Source organism: Ammodytes marinus, assembly GCF_949987685.1.
Source record: "Ammodytes marinus genome assembly, chromosome: 10".
Taxonomy (NCBI): domain Eukaryota; kingdom Metazoa; phylum Chordata; class Actinopteri; order Uranoscopiformes; family Ammodytidae; genus Ammodytes; species Ammodytes marinus.
In genome coordinates, this window is record NC_137214.1 from 1,765,927 (window position 1) to 1,782,721 (window position 16,795).

At 42.1% G+C, this 16,795-nt stretch overlaps 2 protein-coding genes across 5 annotated transcripts in view; one reads left to right on the forward strand and one right to left on the reverse strand.

The window, feature by feature from the left end:
* Nucleotides 1-5,486, forward strand: part of LOC307256469 (uncharacterized protein) — an 87,489-nt gene extending 82,003 nt beyond the window's left edge. For 2 of the 3 annotated variants that reach the window (XM_080035428.1, XM_080035430.1), the window contains one exon: nucleotides 233-5,486. In XM_080035428.1, coding sequence (XP_079891554.1) covers nucleotides 233-408 — 176 coding nt within the window. In that variant the 3' untranslated portion in view covers nucleotides 409-5,486. The remainder of the gene's footprint in view (nucleotides 1-232) is intronic. The other variant, XM_080035429.1, reaches the window with a different exon arrangement.
* A 69-nt stretch (nucleotides 5,487-5,555) lies between these two features.
* On the reverse strand, nucleotides 5,556-16,460 carry asb12b (ankyrin repeat and SOCS box-containing 12b). 2 transcript variants are annotated; one of them, XM_080035431.1, is made up of 4 exons: nucleotides 15,968-16,460; nucleotides 7,534-7,843; nucleotides 5,818-6,346; nucleotides 5,556-5,721 (listed from the first exon to the last, which is right to left on the reverse strand). In XM_080035431.1, the coding sequence occupies exons 1-4, from the start codon at nucleotides 16,021-16,023 to the stop codon at nucleotides 5,576-5,578; spliced, it is 1,041 nt and encodes a 346-aa protein (XP_079891557.1). In that variant the 5' UTR covers nucleotides 16,024-16,460; the 3' UTR covers nucleotides 5,556-5,575. The 2 variants fall into 2 exon arrangements, with proteins under 2 accessions (XP_079891557.1, XP_079891558.1); XM_080035432.1 differs by lacking the exon at nucleotides 15,968-16,460 and adding an exon at nucleotides 10,187-10,303.
* Nucleotides 16,461-16,795: the final 335 nt, after the last annotated feature.

The window sequence follows — 16,795 nt, forward strand, 5'->3', positions numbered from 1 at the left end:
TCATGCCGTGTCATGTCTCAGGTTTAATGTGCAGGAATGCTAACAGCTAGGCTCATTGTGTCTGTCTGTGTGCCTGTTGGAAGCATGCCTTTGTGTTGTGTTGTTGTGTCTGTCTTTAGATACATTACTGACAGTGTTTCCTGTTTGCTATGCACCTCCCTCTCTCTGTTGCTTCTCGCTCCGTCCCCACCCCCCCTCCCCCTTCCTGCTCTCTTTGCACCTTCCTCCCTAGGTGTAAACAGGTGCACGCCCCCCTCATACCCGCCCCCCCAGGACCCCCTCAGCGCAGGGCAGTATGAGGGATCGGAGGACATGGCACAAGGAGAGGTTTTTGAATTCAGTCAATCCAAAAGAGGCCAGGCTCCTTTCTGGCAGAATTTTAGTAGATTAGCTCCATTTAAGAAATAGAGACACACAGACTCTTCTGAAGGACCAGCTATTTTTCTTAGAAGCACTAAACTCTGGAGGATCATGTCCCATGACGAAGAAAAATACGAAACACACACACACACACACACACACACACACACACACACACAGATACTTTGAAGTTAAAGGACCAATGTTAATATTGAGTGGGACTGGAAGCAGCAAGAGGACTGAAGACTTGAGAAATTGAGAAAAAGTTCAACTTTACAGTTCATACAGTATGTTAGTAAAGCGTTCTTAGTTATCATGCTGCTCCAGCTGGGTCGACTGTCGTGAACTCTTTCCCTTGGATTCTGCATATTCACACCATTTGAATGTTCCTAGAGTTATTGAGATTGTTCTGTTATTTCATCACTAAACGCTTCATCCGGACGGAGACACCAGGCCAAGCCAGGGCATTCCTAGAAGTCTGATTGTGTCCAAACGCTGTGCTGCTATGTGAGAGTGCCTGCTGCGTTCTTCTTAACGTGAGCTGGAATATGACTGGGCTGCCGGACCTGAGCAGCTCCACTGTCAGCATCATCAGCAGTTACATCCAATCACACAGTGCTCAGGGCAGCTCTGCTCTACTGATGTCTGCGTCTGCGTCTGCCCCCCCCCCCCCACACACACACACACACACACTCTCTCTCTCTCTCTCTCTCTCTGTTACATGTTCTTCTCTCTAGCTGTTTGCCTATAGTACCCCTCTCTTCACCCAGTCTGCGTTCACAGTGTTCCACTCTCTCGCTCTGTCCTCCTCACCTGCTCAGCCTGTGTGAGTTAGTGGCTCTCAGCTTCATTCTATTGGCAGCCTGCCATTGGCCATCTTACCACAGGTCAGGGAACCAATCAATAGTCAGATACATCGATATTCACCTCCGTTCACCAAGCACTTTTGACAGGGTATTTATCAGCCATCACACAGAGGGGCTGTGGCATGCTTTGGACTGAGAGCTTTGCCACTCAGATGTGAGCAGGAGATGGCCCCCCTCTCTCCACCTGTAGCACTGTGCTGGCAGCTGCTGTGGACAGAGCACAGCCTACCTCGCCAAAACTCACTCACAGCTAAAAAGTCAAGTCCATGCATCAGCCAAGGTCAAGTTATGTCTCTCTTTTTCACAGTGTATGTTCAAAAGAAAAAGAGAAAAAAAACTTCAGTTGACTTCATCATTTTGTATTGCTCAATTGCAGAAAGCACAGCACATATCCAGTCTAAGGAGTAGCTTTGAACTTGCAATGCAAACATGGGATGCCGCAGTGTGAGTAATTAGGAAAGGACCGTTACCAGTACGCGGGGGAAACTATATGATGGTGAAAACAAAATCACAGATGTTATAAATGAACAGGACAACCAGATACGTACGTCGTGAGTTAGAGGTGAAAGAACATGTCTTGCAGAGGGAATACCATAGGGAGGCAGAACGATTGAATAGAATGTGTAGCATGCAGGTTTCCTCTGACCCATTCATGCCTCTCTAAAGAGCTTCAAAACTGGGCATTACTCCCCATCACGTGCCCTCATCTGTGTTCTGGCAGTCAGCTGGCACCGTTAAGTGATTTACAGAAGACTGTGGCCTAATCTCAGTCATTGGTTTAGTCAACTATGTCCCTGCTGAGGAGAAACCACCCATTTAAACACATCACAAAGGTGTATTCTTTTCCACAGGTAGAAGGCAAGTGACACATTTTCCCACAGTTTGTGATCATGTTTTGACACGGAAGTACAGTTTTGTGTTGATTGATTGAACCTGAAGGGAGTACATATACAGTAGGACAACCTGTGCAATGTGATATATCATTAGATATCTTCACTCCAAAGTGATATGAAACACTTGTATATCGTTCTATGTCATTTGTTTGCCTTTTTACAGGCGTTATAAACTATTGGAGAAAAAAAAGACCTTAGAATTGCTTTGTATGTTGTGTGATTTCTGTTTTGTTTCAGTAAAGAGAGTTGAGGAGCGGGTGAGTTGGCTGCTGGTGTCTGTGGAGATGGCTCCCAGTGAGATAGTTTTGGAAGATAACTCCCTGATCCTGCAAAGCAAAAAGATATGGTTTACCCAGGCCATGATAACCTCAGGTCCCGTGCTACGCCCCTCCCCTACTCCCCTACTCCCCACCCCGCATTCCCCTTTCTCCACACCACCACCAGTACCAACACACAGACACAAGCATGCAGGCACATACACACATAATCATACGCACTTGCTGGCCCGTTCTGCTGCGGAGAAGAGAGATGCTATCTAACAGTGCCTTCCAGCATTCCACTAGTGATTATCTATTCAGTTTCACAGGCAGATTTGAATTAGTCATGTATTTTCCCTTCAGTGTGGGACGTGCATCTCTCTATCTCTCCTTCTCTCACACAGACACACTGGGAATTCCTCATTCCCCAGTATGTGAGATCCACTTGGACAGAATACTGGTGGCCAGGCCTTTTATCCATATGAGTAGATACTGTGCTGTCGACTGAAACAATTCTAACCCCATATTATATTATATTATATCACACTTATGTAGTCATGTATGTCATTGTATTGCACAAATGAAAATCTAATTTCAGACTTTTAGAAAACTACATAGAATTCCTTTAATATTATGGATTTAACGCGCTGAAAGAATCGTGTGATAGAAATATAGGCTATAGTAGAAAACTTCATTAGTCAAGTTAGGTTGCACATTTTAAAGAATATTATTACCAGTGAGTTATAAATGAAAATAATAATCATCTATTTTACCTTTATCAGCTACACACTGTAAATAATGTAAAAATAACAGATCATATATTTGGATATTGGTATTTTGCGTTGGAGACGAATTTTGTTCCAGTTCTTGCGTGCGGTAGACCTCTGTACCAGGTAAATGCATGCTTGTGGCATCCGATATTTTGCATGAGACTTAGGACAACTCTTAACAGATTGTTTAGTTTCATTTAACTTCCAATGGGATTTGTCCCCCCCCTCCCCACACACACACACACACACAGACAAAAATGCTGCACCATTCATTTGTGAATCCATGCCATCTCACATAAGGGAGTTCTTTTCTCTGTCCACCTGTCTCCTGCTCGCTATACGTTACAGGTTGATGCTTCTGTTTTGTTTTTATTTATTTTCAAAGTAGAGTGGAGCATACGTCGTCACGCTGGATCAAAGACTGTACTTTAGACAGGGGGAATGAAAGTCACTGATGCTCTCTTTGCCCAGATATAAAGGGTACTTTTTCCTTTCCGATTGACTCATGGTCCAAAAAACTGATGGTTATATTTTGGAGCACCATTAACTGCTTAGGCGAAAACGGGTATAATTTTCTATGACAACAGAGAACCAAATAGGAGTTATCACTGATCATGGGTGTTTGTGTATAGATTTATAGTCATGCAGGAGAGCCGAATAAATGTGAACCCTCTCGGGATGAGCTAAAAATAAACATTATCCTGAAGACACACAGACACACACACACAGTACTTTATTGCAAATCACATCACACGCTTGTTCCAACTTAAGAAATTATTATTTTGAAGTGAAGACTTGACAGTATATTATGATTCCTCACTTGTATTTATTGAACGCAGTATTAAAGTACCATTTTGGTCACATTGTTCAAATGATATACTGTATATATTGTTTTTAATTTTCTAATATAATTATCATTCTTTTTGACCTTGTCCTGACGGCTAAGATGACAGCCTTCTGTTCAGTTTAATATTTCTCTCCCTCTCTCTTTCCGGTCACAAACCATGACAGCCAAGTTAGCAGACTGTCAGCTAGATGCATCAGAGGTTGCTCACATTGATTTCATTCCTGTTTTCAGTCCAGGGTGAACATAAGCCACCGACAACATTCACTCATTTAGCATACATCTTGGGAAGGAACTCCTGGCAGTTTGCTGGCTCAGTCCTGTTTAGTTTCAGAGTAGTCAGGGTACAAGAGAGTCTTCACTGAGCCATATGGATGTGCTGTTCCATGACAACAGGGTTAATAGAAGACGGACATCCCACCTTTGGAATCTGTTCATTGTATATAACCATCTATCTACTTTTGAGGTCTGGATTTTTGCCTATCATAGAACAATCTAGTCACAGTATCCATATCCTTTGTCACCATATGCAAACATTTGTCATTATTCTTTCTTGCTGGCCTTTTAAGTTTGATTATTTGTTGTAGAAACGGAAACATCTTTAAAATAATGCCTATTCAATCCAGAAACTGTGAATGGGAGAGTGGAGATGTCAACTGTATGTACATTATATGTTTTGATGTAATCAGAAGCACTGGGAATATGTTGTACTTTGCTGTAAAAAATAAATCCATACCTGATATAGCTGTACTTTTGTTGAAAATAAAACCTCTACAGAACTGCGTGTCTGTGTGTGAGTGCGAGCATTGTGCTGAGTTTCCTGTTTGGTGACATCATTTCCTTTGTGTAGGCCCCATTCCCAACAGCTGACACATTGACAATGGGTGTACATGGAAGGTGGGATTAAGGGCACACAACATCAGAAAAGTGTTTTTAACAAACTTCCAAACCACAAGGTTTAGCCTTCAAATAACTATGCTTTAATCTATAAGTGAGGAGACTCATGCAGATATGTTCTCCCAGTTGGTAGTTCCCAAGTGTAGACTGATCACTCTGTTCCTAATGTTTCCAAGTGAAGAGATGCAAGGCTGTTGTTTCATGTACAATCTAAAACACCCTGGTGTGTGTTTGTTTGTGTTTCCCCAGTTGAGTCTTGAATTCTTAATAACTAGAGTGAGACTAGTATTGGATTGTGTGTTCGAAAAAATGAGTTGCCAACAATAAAGTCTAAAATCGGGATCACAAGAAACAGCAGTAAAACTGTGGTCTCTAGTGGTTAAACATGGTGTTGCACGTCCCTAGGACATGGCAGATTTTCCAACATGGACACCTTAAGGATGATCTACTTTCTGTGTTGGACGAAGGCACTTGATTATGCTTTGTAATGATCTATTTAAACATAAGTTTTTTTAATAAATATCTATGGCTAAATGAAAACTCCAATCTTCATGTATAAATAATTTAAAAAAGAATTAACAGCACTAATGTGACACGTACGGATGACTTGTCTGATAGTCCATTATCTGGTATCAGAATTCAGTTTTTAAAACGTCACTGGTCACATCTTCTGACGCCAACATGAGCATCACGTGAGTTCCAAGGTGTGGTGCTTCAAGTAGTTCCTCAGAATGAGAGGAATGTCCAAACTGTCGATGGCAAGCTCCTTATTGGCTAAGGGGAGGTGTCTCCGAAACACTAGCCGAGTCTGTGACATCAGTGTCTTGGGACAGACTGAAGCAGGAACAGACAAATGGAGACACATCAGCATTTGTTAAACATATTCCACACTTCAGCGCTTACTGAAGCAACTTAGAATCAGTGTCTCACCTCTCTCTTGGAGCAGCAGGTCCAGGGCTTGGTTCTGCTTGGTGGTCTTGTCAATGATCAGCGTGGGCAGGAAGACGTCTGCCCCAAAGTCAATGAGCAGCTGGATGTACTCCACCCCGCAGCCATAGCGCAGACACACCTCCAGCACTGTCTTGGGCTGCTTGATCCTGGCCAGCATCTTCTCATCCGTGCAGTTGTAGTTGGGGTTGGCCCCATGGAGCAGCATCAGTTTGAAACAGTCCAGGTGTCCGTACACAGCTGAGATATAAAGAGGTCCTCTGCAGGCCGTGGCATTGGAGGCCCACTCTGGGACCTTAGGCTTGACATCCAGCTCTGCCCCGTACAGCAGCAGCTCTCTCAGGGTGCGTATGTCTCCCTCCCTGGCTGCAGTCAGCACAGGGGAACAGTTGTTGTACTGACTGCCGTTAGGGTCAGCTCCAGCTTTCAGCAGAGCCACCACACAGTCCACGTGTTTCCCACTCACAGCAGTGAACAGAGGGGTCTGGGCCTTCACGTCCAGGCTGTCAACCTGGAGCCACAAACACAGCAGTACACATTCCCTGTGATTCATTGATACAACTTGTTCATTGTTTGGTTACACTACATATCCTTAAAAGATTGATTTAACTGTAAACACAACACGGACATAGTAGAATAAAGAATGTAATTCCTCATTTAGGACTACACATCTAGAACAGACACTGAGCATAATTTGCATTTATTTATTTACACAATGATTTAGTAGTCCACTCTACCACTACCAGTGACCTCCTTTATATTAAATGTAACCATCTGATTCATTGTTCATGTTAATATACAGATTATTGAAGCTTTAACGTCCTATGTGGAAAATGATGTACAAATCTCACACTCATTTACTTACTCTTTAATAAATAAATTAAAACTGCAAAATAACGCAGAAATAATTTGAATTGCTTAAGATCCCAGCTCGCAAGTTGCTGTGTAATTATTTAATGTGTATCAATTAAATACTTTTTGTGTATCTATAGGCTGAGTACAAGGGTAAAAGATACAAGGTTAGGATGTATGTAGAAATGCATATACTGTTAGTGTTTTTCTAAGTAGGCTAAGTAGGAAATTGCTAAGTAAAATGTTTTTAAATTGGAGTAGTTATCATTAACACAGTTTAATTATTTTTAAAGAAAATGTATTTTACACTTGTGTGGTTGCCAGGAAACAGAACATCAAGCTTAGCCATGGATGAAGGCTGTGCCTTATAGCTATAATATAAAAGAGTTTATAGTTGTATATGTCATGTGTATGGTCCCTTTTAACTTTATTGTTGTGTAGTTACAGGGTATATTAAAGTTGATTATATTGAAGTTTATTATTACATTTTGCCACACATACTTTGTACTTTGTTATCATTCAATATGTAGCTATTACACTTTCAGACTCATTTAGATCTTAGTCCCCTTAACACCAATTTGTTACCACGTTGTTTCCTGTACTTCTCTATAGTAAATACAGTATATAGCTCCCTAGTAAATATTCCCCTGGGAGCCTGCATATACAAAATATTTGCACAACACCTTGCAAGTTGTAATCTAAAGCATTGCCGGTCAATTACTGAGGTAACCTTTTTGGGGAATTAATAAAATGTTCGTTATTTATGAAGATAGCTCTGTCCATGTCAGCCTCCAGCAGACACTGTCTTACCTTCCCCCTACTCTCAGAGAGCTGTGTGTGTCTCACCTCTGCTCCATGCTCCACCAACAGCTCCAAGCACCTCAGGTGTCCCAGAGCGGCTGCAGTGCGTAGGGGGGTGACGGGGATGCCCCAGCCACTGCGGGCGTTGATACACCTCCTGTAGGTGTCCTGGGACAGCAGCTCAGCCAACACAGGCACATTGTCCTCGCTCACTGCGTTGTTCAAGGCCTGACACTGCTCGCTGTCCTCCTCATCTTTAGGCTGCAGCAGGGAGAAGATCTTAGAGATGTCCATCAGACTCATGTTGACAGCTCGGCCCACCACCATAATGTTACTCCAGTCGCAGCTCCTCCATCTGCAATGGCAACCATGGCAGAGGAAGATGACAATGATCTCCATACACAGCTGACTGTGTATACTTTTCTGGGAATATTTTTGTTAGGTTTGAGTTTTATTTTAACACAAGCAATTACTAAATTAATGACATGTCTCACCAGGACCGCCCAGCAGCAGATTTTCACCTGCATGCTACAGATTTTTTTTTCTGATTTATTTTTACTTTCTGATAGGTAGTAGTACCGGCTGCAAGGTGCATAGATAGTATATCAAATGGATGTAGCATCCGGGCTGACCTCAGTTAGTCCTACTGCATCCAATTCTCCTGGCTTATGCTCGTCGCTATCTTGTGAGCCTCACTCCTTTTGCCGAAAAAGGGCATCAATGTGACGTCGGAGGGAGGGAGATACGCCCATCTAGCTGACTTATACCTCCGAGGCGAAGTGAGGGACAACGGGCGAATAGCTGTCACTCAAGAGATCGCGCCTCTAATTATTCATACATTTGAACCTACAAAAGAATAAAAACGTGCCTGCTAGAAAAAAATTCACCCCCCTCATTGTTGTCATGGAGATATGACCGAAACATACAGACTAGAATGGTTTTGTGGGTCAGCCCGTAAATAGGTTTAATAAGATTGTGAAAACGGCCTGTTTAACAAGTGGGTCAACAAAAAATTGCTCACTTTTGGTACCACCCCTTTAGTGGCCACCGGAAGGTACTGTAATGTTTGTCACTTCCTCATTGGATGCTGGTAGGAATTGCTATGGTTGGGTCTCGGTCCTCCGCGCGACCGCGTGAGAGCGTGCCGCAGTCTCCTCCATGGAGCATGCCGCACAGTAATTCCCGTCACCGGTGGGTGGCGACGTGTGCAAATAAGTGTAGCACAGCCTGAGTTATGATCAATTAAAGGGTTCATGAGGTCCGTTTTTGATGTGTTTTGGCGAATGACGCGCCGGTGCTGCAAGACGGTTGTTCCGGATAAAACAAGCTTTCGGGTATATCATCTTCCATGTCTGAGGACTTACCCTATAATTCTTTTTAGCACAAAAAGTTGTTATAAATCCACTTTACTCTGGAATCCTGCATCCTTCCATGTCATAGGACTGTCCCTATAATTTTCGTTTTGCAAAATATGTTTCTGCCAGGAGTTTTTAATTTTTAAACATCAGGGCTTGAAGAGGCTTTTTTGTGGGGCCTGCAAAAATACATTTGGGTATCAAATTGTGTGCAGGTAAGTATAACACAGGCTGAGATGATGATTAAAGTTTCATGAGGTTCGTTTTCTATGTTGTTTCCATCTACTTTGACCCCCATTGGCTCCCTGGTACAAGGCTAAATTTGAAATCCCTCTGCAATTTAACATCGGGCAAGCAAGTTGAGAATTTGAGAGGTGGTTTGACGTCACTGGTGTACAATCTCTTGGAGCCTTTTGTCGAAATGTGAAATGTTGTATAATGGCGATTTTAAGCACTAAATCCGAAATGGCTGACTTCTTGTTGAGTTTGGCCCAGAACATAAAATTGCATTTATGTGCGCCTCTGGCCAATACATGTTCTCCTAAAATTTCATACATCTCGCCCAATTTTTGATCATGCATTTCCTTTTTTTGGCCTGGCCCTGAAACCAACGATATGTTTTTTTTTGAAGGTCTGATGTTCTCGCAGAGTTTTTAAACATTTGCATGGTGGGAAGGGGGTGAAAAGTGCCAAAAACCCCAAAAAATGGTTTCAATAGGGCTTCGCACCATTCAGTGCTCGGGCCCTAATAACTATAAGATTAAATAAAAGTATTAGAAATAGATTCTACGTTTCAATGTACCTTTTTTTGTTTGTTATTTTCATCATTTCAAACTCACCAGAATGCGGGAAACAAAGTTTTTAAAGCCCAAATTTTTCTGGGGGTGGGGGAGACCCCCGCATTGGTTTTGGAATTCTCCCTATTTAGTTAGTTTCAAGGTTGGCAATTATGATTATGAATCATCTTTACACTGGTCATAATACATTTCACAGGCCATTCATTCAGGTTTGCTTCGCGATGGCCACCCCACTCTAGTTCTGTTTCTCACTTTGGTCCCCCCAGTCACAATGTCGTGGAAATGCCACTGCCCAGCAGTACCATGAGACAATACAGTTTGCTTACTTGACAATTACTAAATATAGGACACATGTCAATAACCCTGCCTAGAGGCAGAGTAGTTATGATTCACATGGCGTCAGAGCCATACAGGAGGGTCTTTCCTGCTCTTAGACCTAAAGTGTATCCACTATACAGTAGGGGCACACAATTTGCACAGTAGAAGTTATGTTAAATAGTTTTGTCAAAATCAACCAACTTGAACTTACTGACAACAAACACTCACCTCTTCTAGTCGCTCACTGATGGAAAATCCAAAGACATTAGGAGAGAAAAGAGGTCAAATGCTTAGAAAACGCCATAATATGTCACAGGGAAAGAAGGGTCCTCCAAGGAGTGTGTGATTCTTCTGCTGCAACTGTGAGTTGTGTGAGAAGTGCAGTATGGTTTGTGTGTGTGTGTGTGTGTGTGTGTGTGTGTGTGTGTGTGTGTGTGTGTGTGTGTGTGTTTGTGTGTACAGATATAGGTGGCCAGAGATCCTTTCTGCCTTGCTGGTTGTGGGGCTAATTTTAGGCCACAGATGGGCCTGGCTAAACTTCCATTCTTGGAGGGTCCAGGTTGAGGTTTATAATTAGAAAGGTGATAGAAGTGTGACACTGTCTGTGATTGATGTGTGTGACTGTCGCTCCTGAATAAAGGCAAACAGGAAATAGAGAGGTCTGTGTCTTTGTGTCTTTTCAATTCAGCTGATCTAACAGACAGTCAAGAGCCCAACACACCACTGCTGCATTGTTGGCTTTTCCTCAGCGAGAGGACAAAGCCAAATACTCAACGAGGAGGACTTTGTCATACCTACTCTGTTATCACTCTGTATCCCTGATTCAAAACCAAGGCAGCCATTTTAGTGAGTGTCAAGTGTCAAGAGCTTGATAGGAGCAGCCAGGCAGCTGTCCCTCTGCCAAACCCACCCAAGTCTCAACACTGTCCTGTTTAGCAGGGAGGCTGGGACACAACACATTCTTTCAGCAGATGGCACAAGAGTCCAGACTCATGGCATTGTACAAATACATGAAGAAACTCACTTAAAGTATTAATTTGAGGGACACTGCCATGTAACAAATACATTTGGGCACACATATGTGCTTTTAATGTAAACAAATTGAGGCAGATCCAGAAATAAAATAAAAATCCTCGTTCTATTGCTCTTTATGTTTGGTATTACACAGTGTTTTTGTGTCTTTACAATACAACATCCTTTATTTGACATGTGATTAATAAAGTTGGATCTTTGAATCATTAACCCCTTCATGAATGAACAACAACACACACGGTGTTTTCCTCTTTATGCATGAACACAATGAACTTCAAGGAGTTTATAAAGAATGTTGGAATGAAAAATGGTTTCAACCCATGGTCCCCGAGATATCTCAAGCCCTACCAGAGACAAAGCTTGGGCAAAAGCAAAAATCTCTAATAACATGTCCGATTGGCTGTACTATGAGTTAGTGGCTCTAGTGCCACTCTGCATCAGCCAACCAATCGCATAACGTTTGGTCGAGACGTATGTCATGAGCCGGCTTCTGATGGTGCGTTTCAGTTGTACTGGGAACTCGGAAATTTCCGACTTCACTACATATTGTAGTCTATGGATCTACCAGTACCTGGCAACGGATGAGAAAGGTTGTAGGCGTCCATACTTTCCCGAGCAGATGCACAGGAGCACAGACAGGTCGGAACTCGGAACTACCAAGTCGGAAATTTCCGAGTTCCGAGTAGAAAGGAAAGCAGCATTCAACTGAAACTGGCGCGCGACTTCGACGTCATCGTTCTCAGCCACTCGCTCTGTTCGCTGATTGGACCGCCAAAAGTCTGGCTGGAGAAGGAACCCATGAATATCGCAGCCCCAGACTGACTACTGAAGTGAAATGAAAATTGAGCGGAAGTAGGTAGGCGGGCGGGGGCCAGGCTACGTCCCTGTACGGTTTAAAGCAAAATCACTCCATAGAAATCTCCATCGGGATGTGTTTATCATTTCCTGATGATTTTACGTTTGATCGATCATTTATCTGTGTTATGGTTTGGTACTGGACCCAAGAGCAGACAGAGGCAGTTGTTGGATATAATAAAAAAAGGTTTATTTAACGAGGTGGGGGAAGCAGGTGGTGAGTGGGGAAGCCGGGGTGGAGAAGCAGGTGGGTAAGCTGGAGAGCGAGGTCCGGGTAACTGCAGGCAGAGGAAACACAAGTTAGAATGAGCACAAAACAACAGGAGGCTAGAGAGCAAGGTAGCGAGTTACACTAGAGCCAGGCACGTATAATTACCACTGTAGAGAGTAGTACGATCTGGCAATCGTTGCAGGGGAAACAGGAGTAGATGTAGGTGTGTTGATTGGTAATGCAGACCAGGTGTGAGGCAGACAGGAGGAGTGGGAGTGGCAGAGGGAAGAGGAGGAACGCACAGCAGCCAGCTGATCACGACAATCAGGGGCCGTATTCACAAAACATTTTATCTTAGCGCTAAGAGTACTCCTAAGGAGCACTAAAAGTTCTTAGTAAGGAGTCATTTCTTAAAACCTATTCACAAAGCTGATAAGACCAACTTTTACTAAGGAATGGGAGGGACTACTAAGCTAAAATGAGGGGGCGGGGTTGACCCTGTTGCTATGGATGACGTCATGTTCATACCTTCTATGCCCACAGTGATTGGCTGAAAGGGAATGAGAGCTAAGAGTGAATTTATGATAGAAACACTGTGGGAGATATCCATATCGTGTCGCTGTATTAAAGTTAAGAGTTTTTAATACAATTAATGACAAGTGACACTGATTTAACATGAAACCAAGATACTGCAGGGTTTCCCACACATTCGTTCACTATTAACCTATAGGCTACAATAGCGCCACATAGGTCTATTCATTTTACATTTTACAATGATTTGAATCGGGACAAATATCCTCATTGAACAGCTGCACGCCATGCACTCTCACTGTATTTCTCTCAACGGCGACTATGCAGCAATAGTCAGACAGCGACAAACCAGGAAATTCACAATTTGGAAACAACAGCCGGCGAAATCGTAAAGTGCATGCGGAAGGAAAAAGGCGAGACGCGCACCTATACAGACAGCGGACCTGTGGAACGGAGGAGATGCTGCGAAGCGCCACATAGGCTATAGGCCTACTCTAGTACGAAATTAAACCCAAACGTGACACCAACAGTAACTTTCAGCGCATCGTAAACCCAAAGCAACTGCAGGAAAAGGAACTTAATAAATATATATATGAATATAATACATATAAATGTGTCTATACTTTCTAAATATAACTTCACTAAGATCATTAAACCCTCACAGTTATTAAAGGTACCTTTTGTTAAGCTCACTATCATTAAATCTCTCCAAAATGCCATCAAATGGTTGTCTGTGAATTACTCTTAGTGACTTAGGAGTCCTCTCGAGGACTCTTAGCTTTTCATAGATTTAGGAGCTAGTTTTAGCGCTAAAATGCTTTGTGAATTAAACTTATCTTAAAAAGTTAGGAGTCCTAAAATTAGGAGTGAAACGCCCCTTATTTTTGAGAGTTACTCCTAAATCAGCACGTTAGGACCTACTCTTAGCCTTAAAATGTTTTGTGAATACGGCCCCTGGGGCCGTATTCACAAAACATTTTATCTTAGCACTAAGAGTACTCCTAAGGAGCACTAAAAGTTCTTAGTAAGGAGTTATTTCTTAAAACCTATTCACAATGCTGATAAGAGCAACTTTTACTAAGGAATGGGAGGGACTCCTAAGCTAAGACTAGAGGGCGGTGTTGACCCTGTTGCTATGGATGATGTCATGTTCATACCTTGTATGCCCACAGTGATTGGCTGAGAGGGAATGAGAGCTAAGAGTGAATTTATGATAGAAACACTGTGGGAGAGCAACGGAGGAGATGCTGCGAAGTGCCACATATAGGCCTCTAGTAGGAAATTAAACCCAAACGTGACACCAACAGTAACTTTCAGTGCATTGTAAACCCAAAGCAACTGCAGGAAAAGGAACTTAATAATTTTTTTTTATATAAATTCAATAAATATAAATGTGTCTATACTTTCTAAATATAGCTTTACTAAGATCATTAACCCCTTACAGCTATTAAGGTTCCTTTTATAAAGCTCACTAGCATTAAATATCTCCAAAACACCATCAAATGGTTGTCTGTGAATTACTCTTAGTGACTTAGGAGTCCTCTCGAGGACTCCTAGCTTTTCATAGATTTAGGAGCTAGTTTTAGCGCTAAAATGCTTTGTGAATTACACTTATCTTAAAAAGTTAGGAGTCCTAAAATTAGGAGTGAAACGCCCCTTATTTTTGAGAGTTACTCCTAAATCAGCACGTTAGGACCTACTCTTAGCCTTAAAATGTTTTGTGAATACGGCCCCTGGGGCCGTATTCACAAAACATTTTATCTTAGCGCTAAGAGTACTCCTAAGGAGCACTAAAAGTTCTTAGTAAGGAGTAATTTCTTAAAACCTATTCACAAAGCTGATAAGATCAACTTTTACTAAGGAATGGGAGGAACTCCTAAGCTGAGAATAGAGGGCGGTGTTGACCCTGTTGCTATGGATGATGTCATGTTCATACCTTCTATGCCCACAGTGATTGGCTGAGAGGGAATGAGAGCTAAGAGTGAGTTTATGATAGAAACACTGTGGAGATATCCATATCGTGTCGCTGTATTAAAGTGAAGAGTTTTTATATACAATTAATGACAAGTGACACTGATTTAACATGAAACCAAGATACTGCAGGGTTTCCCACACATTCGTTCACAATTAACCTACAATAGCGCCACATAGGTCTATTAATTTAAAATGTTACAATGATTTGAATCGGAAAAAATATCCTCATTGAACAGCTGCACGCCATGCACTCTCACTGTATTTCCCTCAACGGCGGACTATGCCGCAATAGTCAGACAGCGGCAAACCAGGAAATTCGCAATTTAGAAACAACAACTGGCGAAATCGTAAAGTGCATGCGGAAGGAAAAAGGCGAGACACGCAACTATACAGTAGCGGACCTGTGGAATGGAGGAGTTGGAAGCGCCACATATGGGCCTACTCCAGTAACAAATTAAACCCAAACGTGACACCAACAGTAACTTTCAGTGCATCGTAAACCCAAAGCAACTGCAGGAAAAGGAACTTAATACATAATTTTTTATATAAATATAATAAATATAAATGTGTCTATACTTTCTAAACATAGCTTTACTAAGATCATTAAACCCTTACAGCTATTAAGGTACCTTTTGTAAAGCTCACTAGCATTAAATCTCTCCAAAATGCCATCAAATGAGTGTCTGTGATTTACTCTTAGTGACTTAGGAGTCCTCTCGAGGACTCCTAGCTTTTCATAGATTTTGGAGCTAGTTTTAGCGCTAAAATGCTTTGTGAATTACACTTATCTTAAAAAGTTAGGAGTCCTAAAATTAGGAGTGAAACGCCCCTTATTTTTGAGAGTTACTCCTAAATCAGCACGTTAGGACCTACTCTTAGCCTTAAAATGTTTTGTGAATACGGCCCCTGATCAGTAGCCTAGTTCTCAGCCCTTGTGTCGTTCATATAGGCGGCCACCTTACACACCGTAAACATGCTCTACATTCAGATTAATAAACTTATTTGTGTTGTATGTATATAATTTTTTTTTATGAACAGGAGTTTTTTAACGTCTGTGCCACTGAACAGATTTCTGTCAGGTTGAAATTGTCATGACTCACGGCTTGGCAGTCTCTCCTCCTTCTCTTTATGTGTTTTTCTCTTGTCTGTCTCTGTTGGCATGTGGGCGTGGCAGCACTCCTGGGCTGACTGCCCAAGGTGTGGATCGTTTGGCTAATCAAGGTCTCTCTACTTAAGCCTGTGGACTCCAGTCATTCAGCGCCAGAGTATACTACGTTCCAGAGCGGTACTATGAGCCAAGATCCGGATATCTTTGTTTATTGTTTTCTTTCTCGCTCCAGTTTGAGTTTTGTCCTAACTCTGTTCCTGTTTTCTTCCGTGCCAGTTACCTCCGCTGTTCACCTTACCTGCTCGCCTGCCTGCGGGTTTCCGGATATCCACTTGCCTCTGCTCGCCACGCCATTCAGCCGTCCAGTGTCCTGCCTGCCGGCCTGCCAGCCTAAATAAACATTGTTCTTAACTGACTACCAGGGGCCTATTGCATAAAAGTGGAATTAAGATATCCAGGATGATTGATAAAGCCAGCCTTGACAAAGTCTAGCCTGGGCACTTTGGATTAGTCAGTTGCATAAACGCCAATCCAGGATGTAAAGGCGCTGCTTTGTCAAGCCAGGTGTAAGTAATTCTGTTAAGTGCCAGCCCACAGCTTTCAGAAGTAGACCCAAAGATCGAACACAGATTTACTGATGGAAAAATGGAAAAGACGGACCATTTTCCCACAATGCCTTGCTAGTTTAAACCGTAAGTGAGGGGGCAGTTCATTTCATACAGGAGATGTATTCTCTGCTAACTGTTCTTGATGTCCCTGCATTGTTTTATGATAAAATTGTTGACAGTGAGCAGTCTGCAGGTGCATCTAAAAAATTGAATATCATGGAAAGTCCATTCAAAAAGTGAAACTTTCATAGATTCATTACACAAAGTGAAGTATGTCAGGCCTTTTCTTTGGATGATTGATTGATCATCATGGAATAAAAAATCCAGTATCTCAAAATATTAGAATATTACATACAACCAATCAGAAAAAGGATTTATAATACAGAAATGTCGACCTTCTGAAAAGTATGTTTATTCTAGATTAATTTCACTGCATGTGTAATGAATTTCTAGAATATATTTAAGTTTCACTTTTTGAATTCAATTACAGAAAAAAGGAATTTTTCATTTATATTGAA

What these genes read in the sequence shown, in the direction of transcription:
- asb12b (XM_080035431.1), bottom strand. Translation starts at nt 16,023, where the DNA reads ATGGCGTGGCGAGCAGAGGCAAGTGGATATCCGGAAACCCGCAGGCAG. An exon ending in ACCCGCAGGCAGGCGAGCAG is followed by an intron (nt 7,844 to 15,967) that starts GTAAGGTGAACA and finishes TTGCCATTGCAG; the next exon opens with ATGGAGGAGCTGCGACTGGA. An exon ending in CCTGCTGCTCCAAGAGAGAG is followed by an intron (nt 5,722 to 5,817) that starts GTGAGACACTGA and finishes TTCCTGCTTCAG; the next exon opens with TCTGTCCCAAGACACTGATG.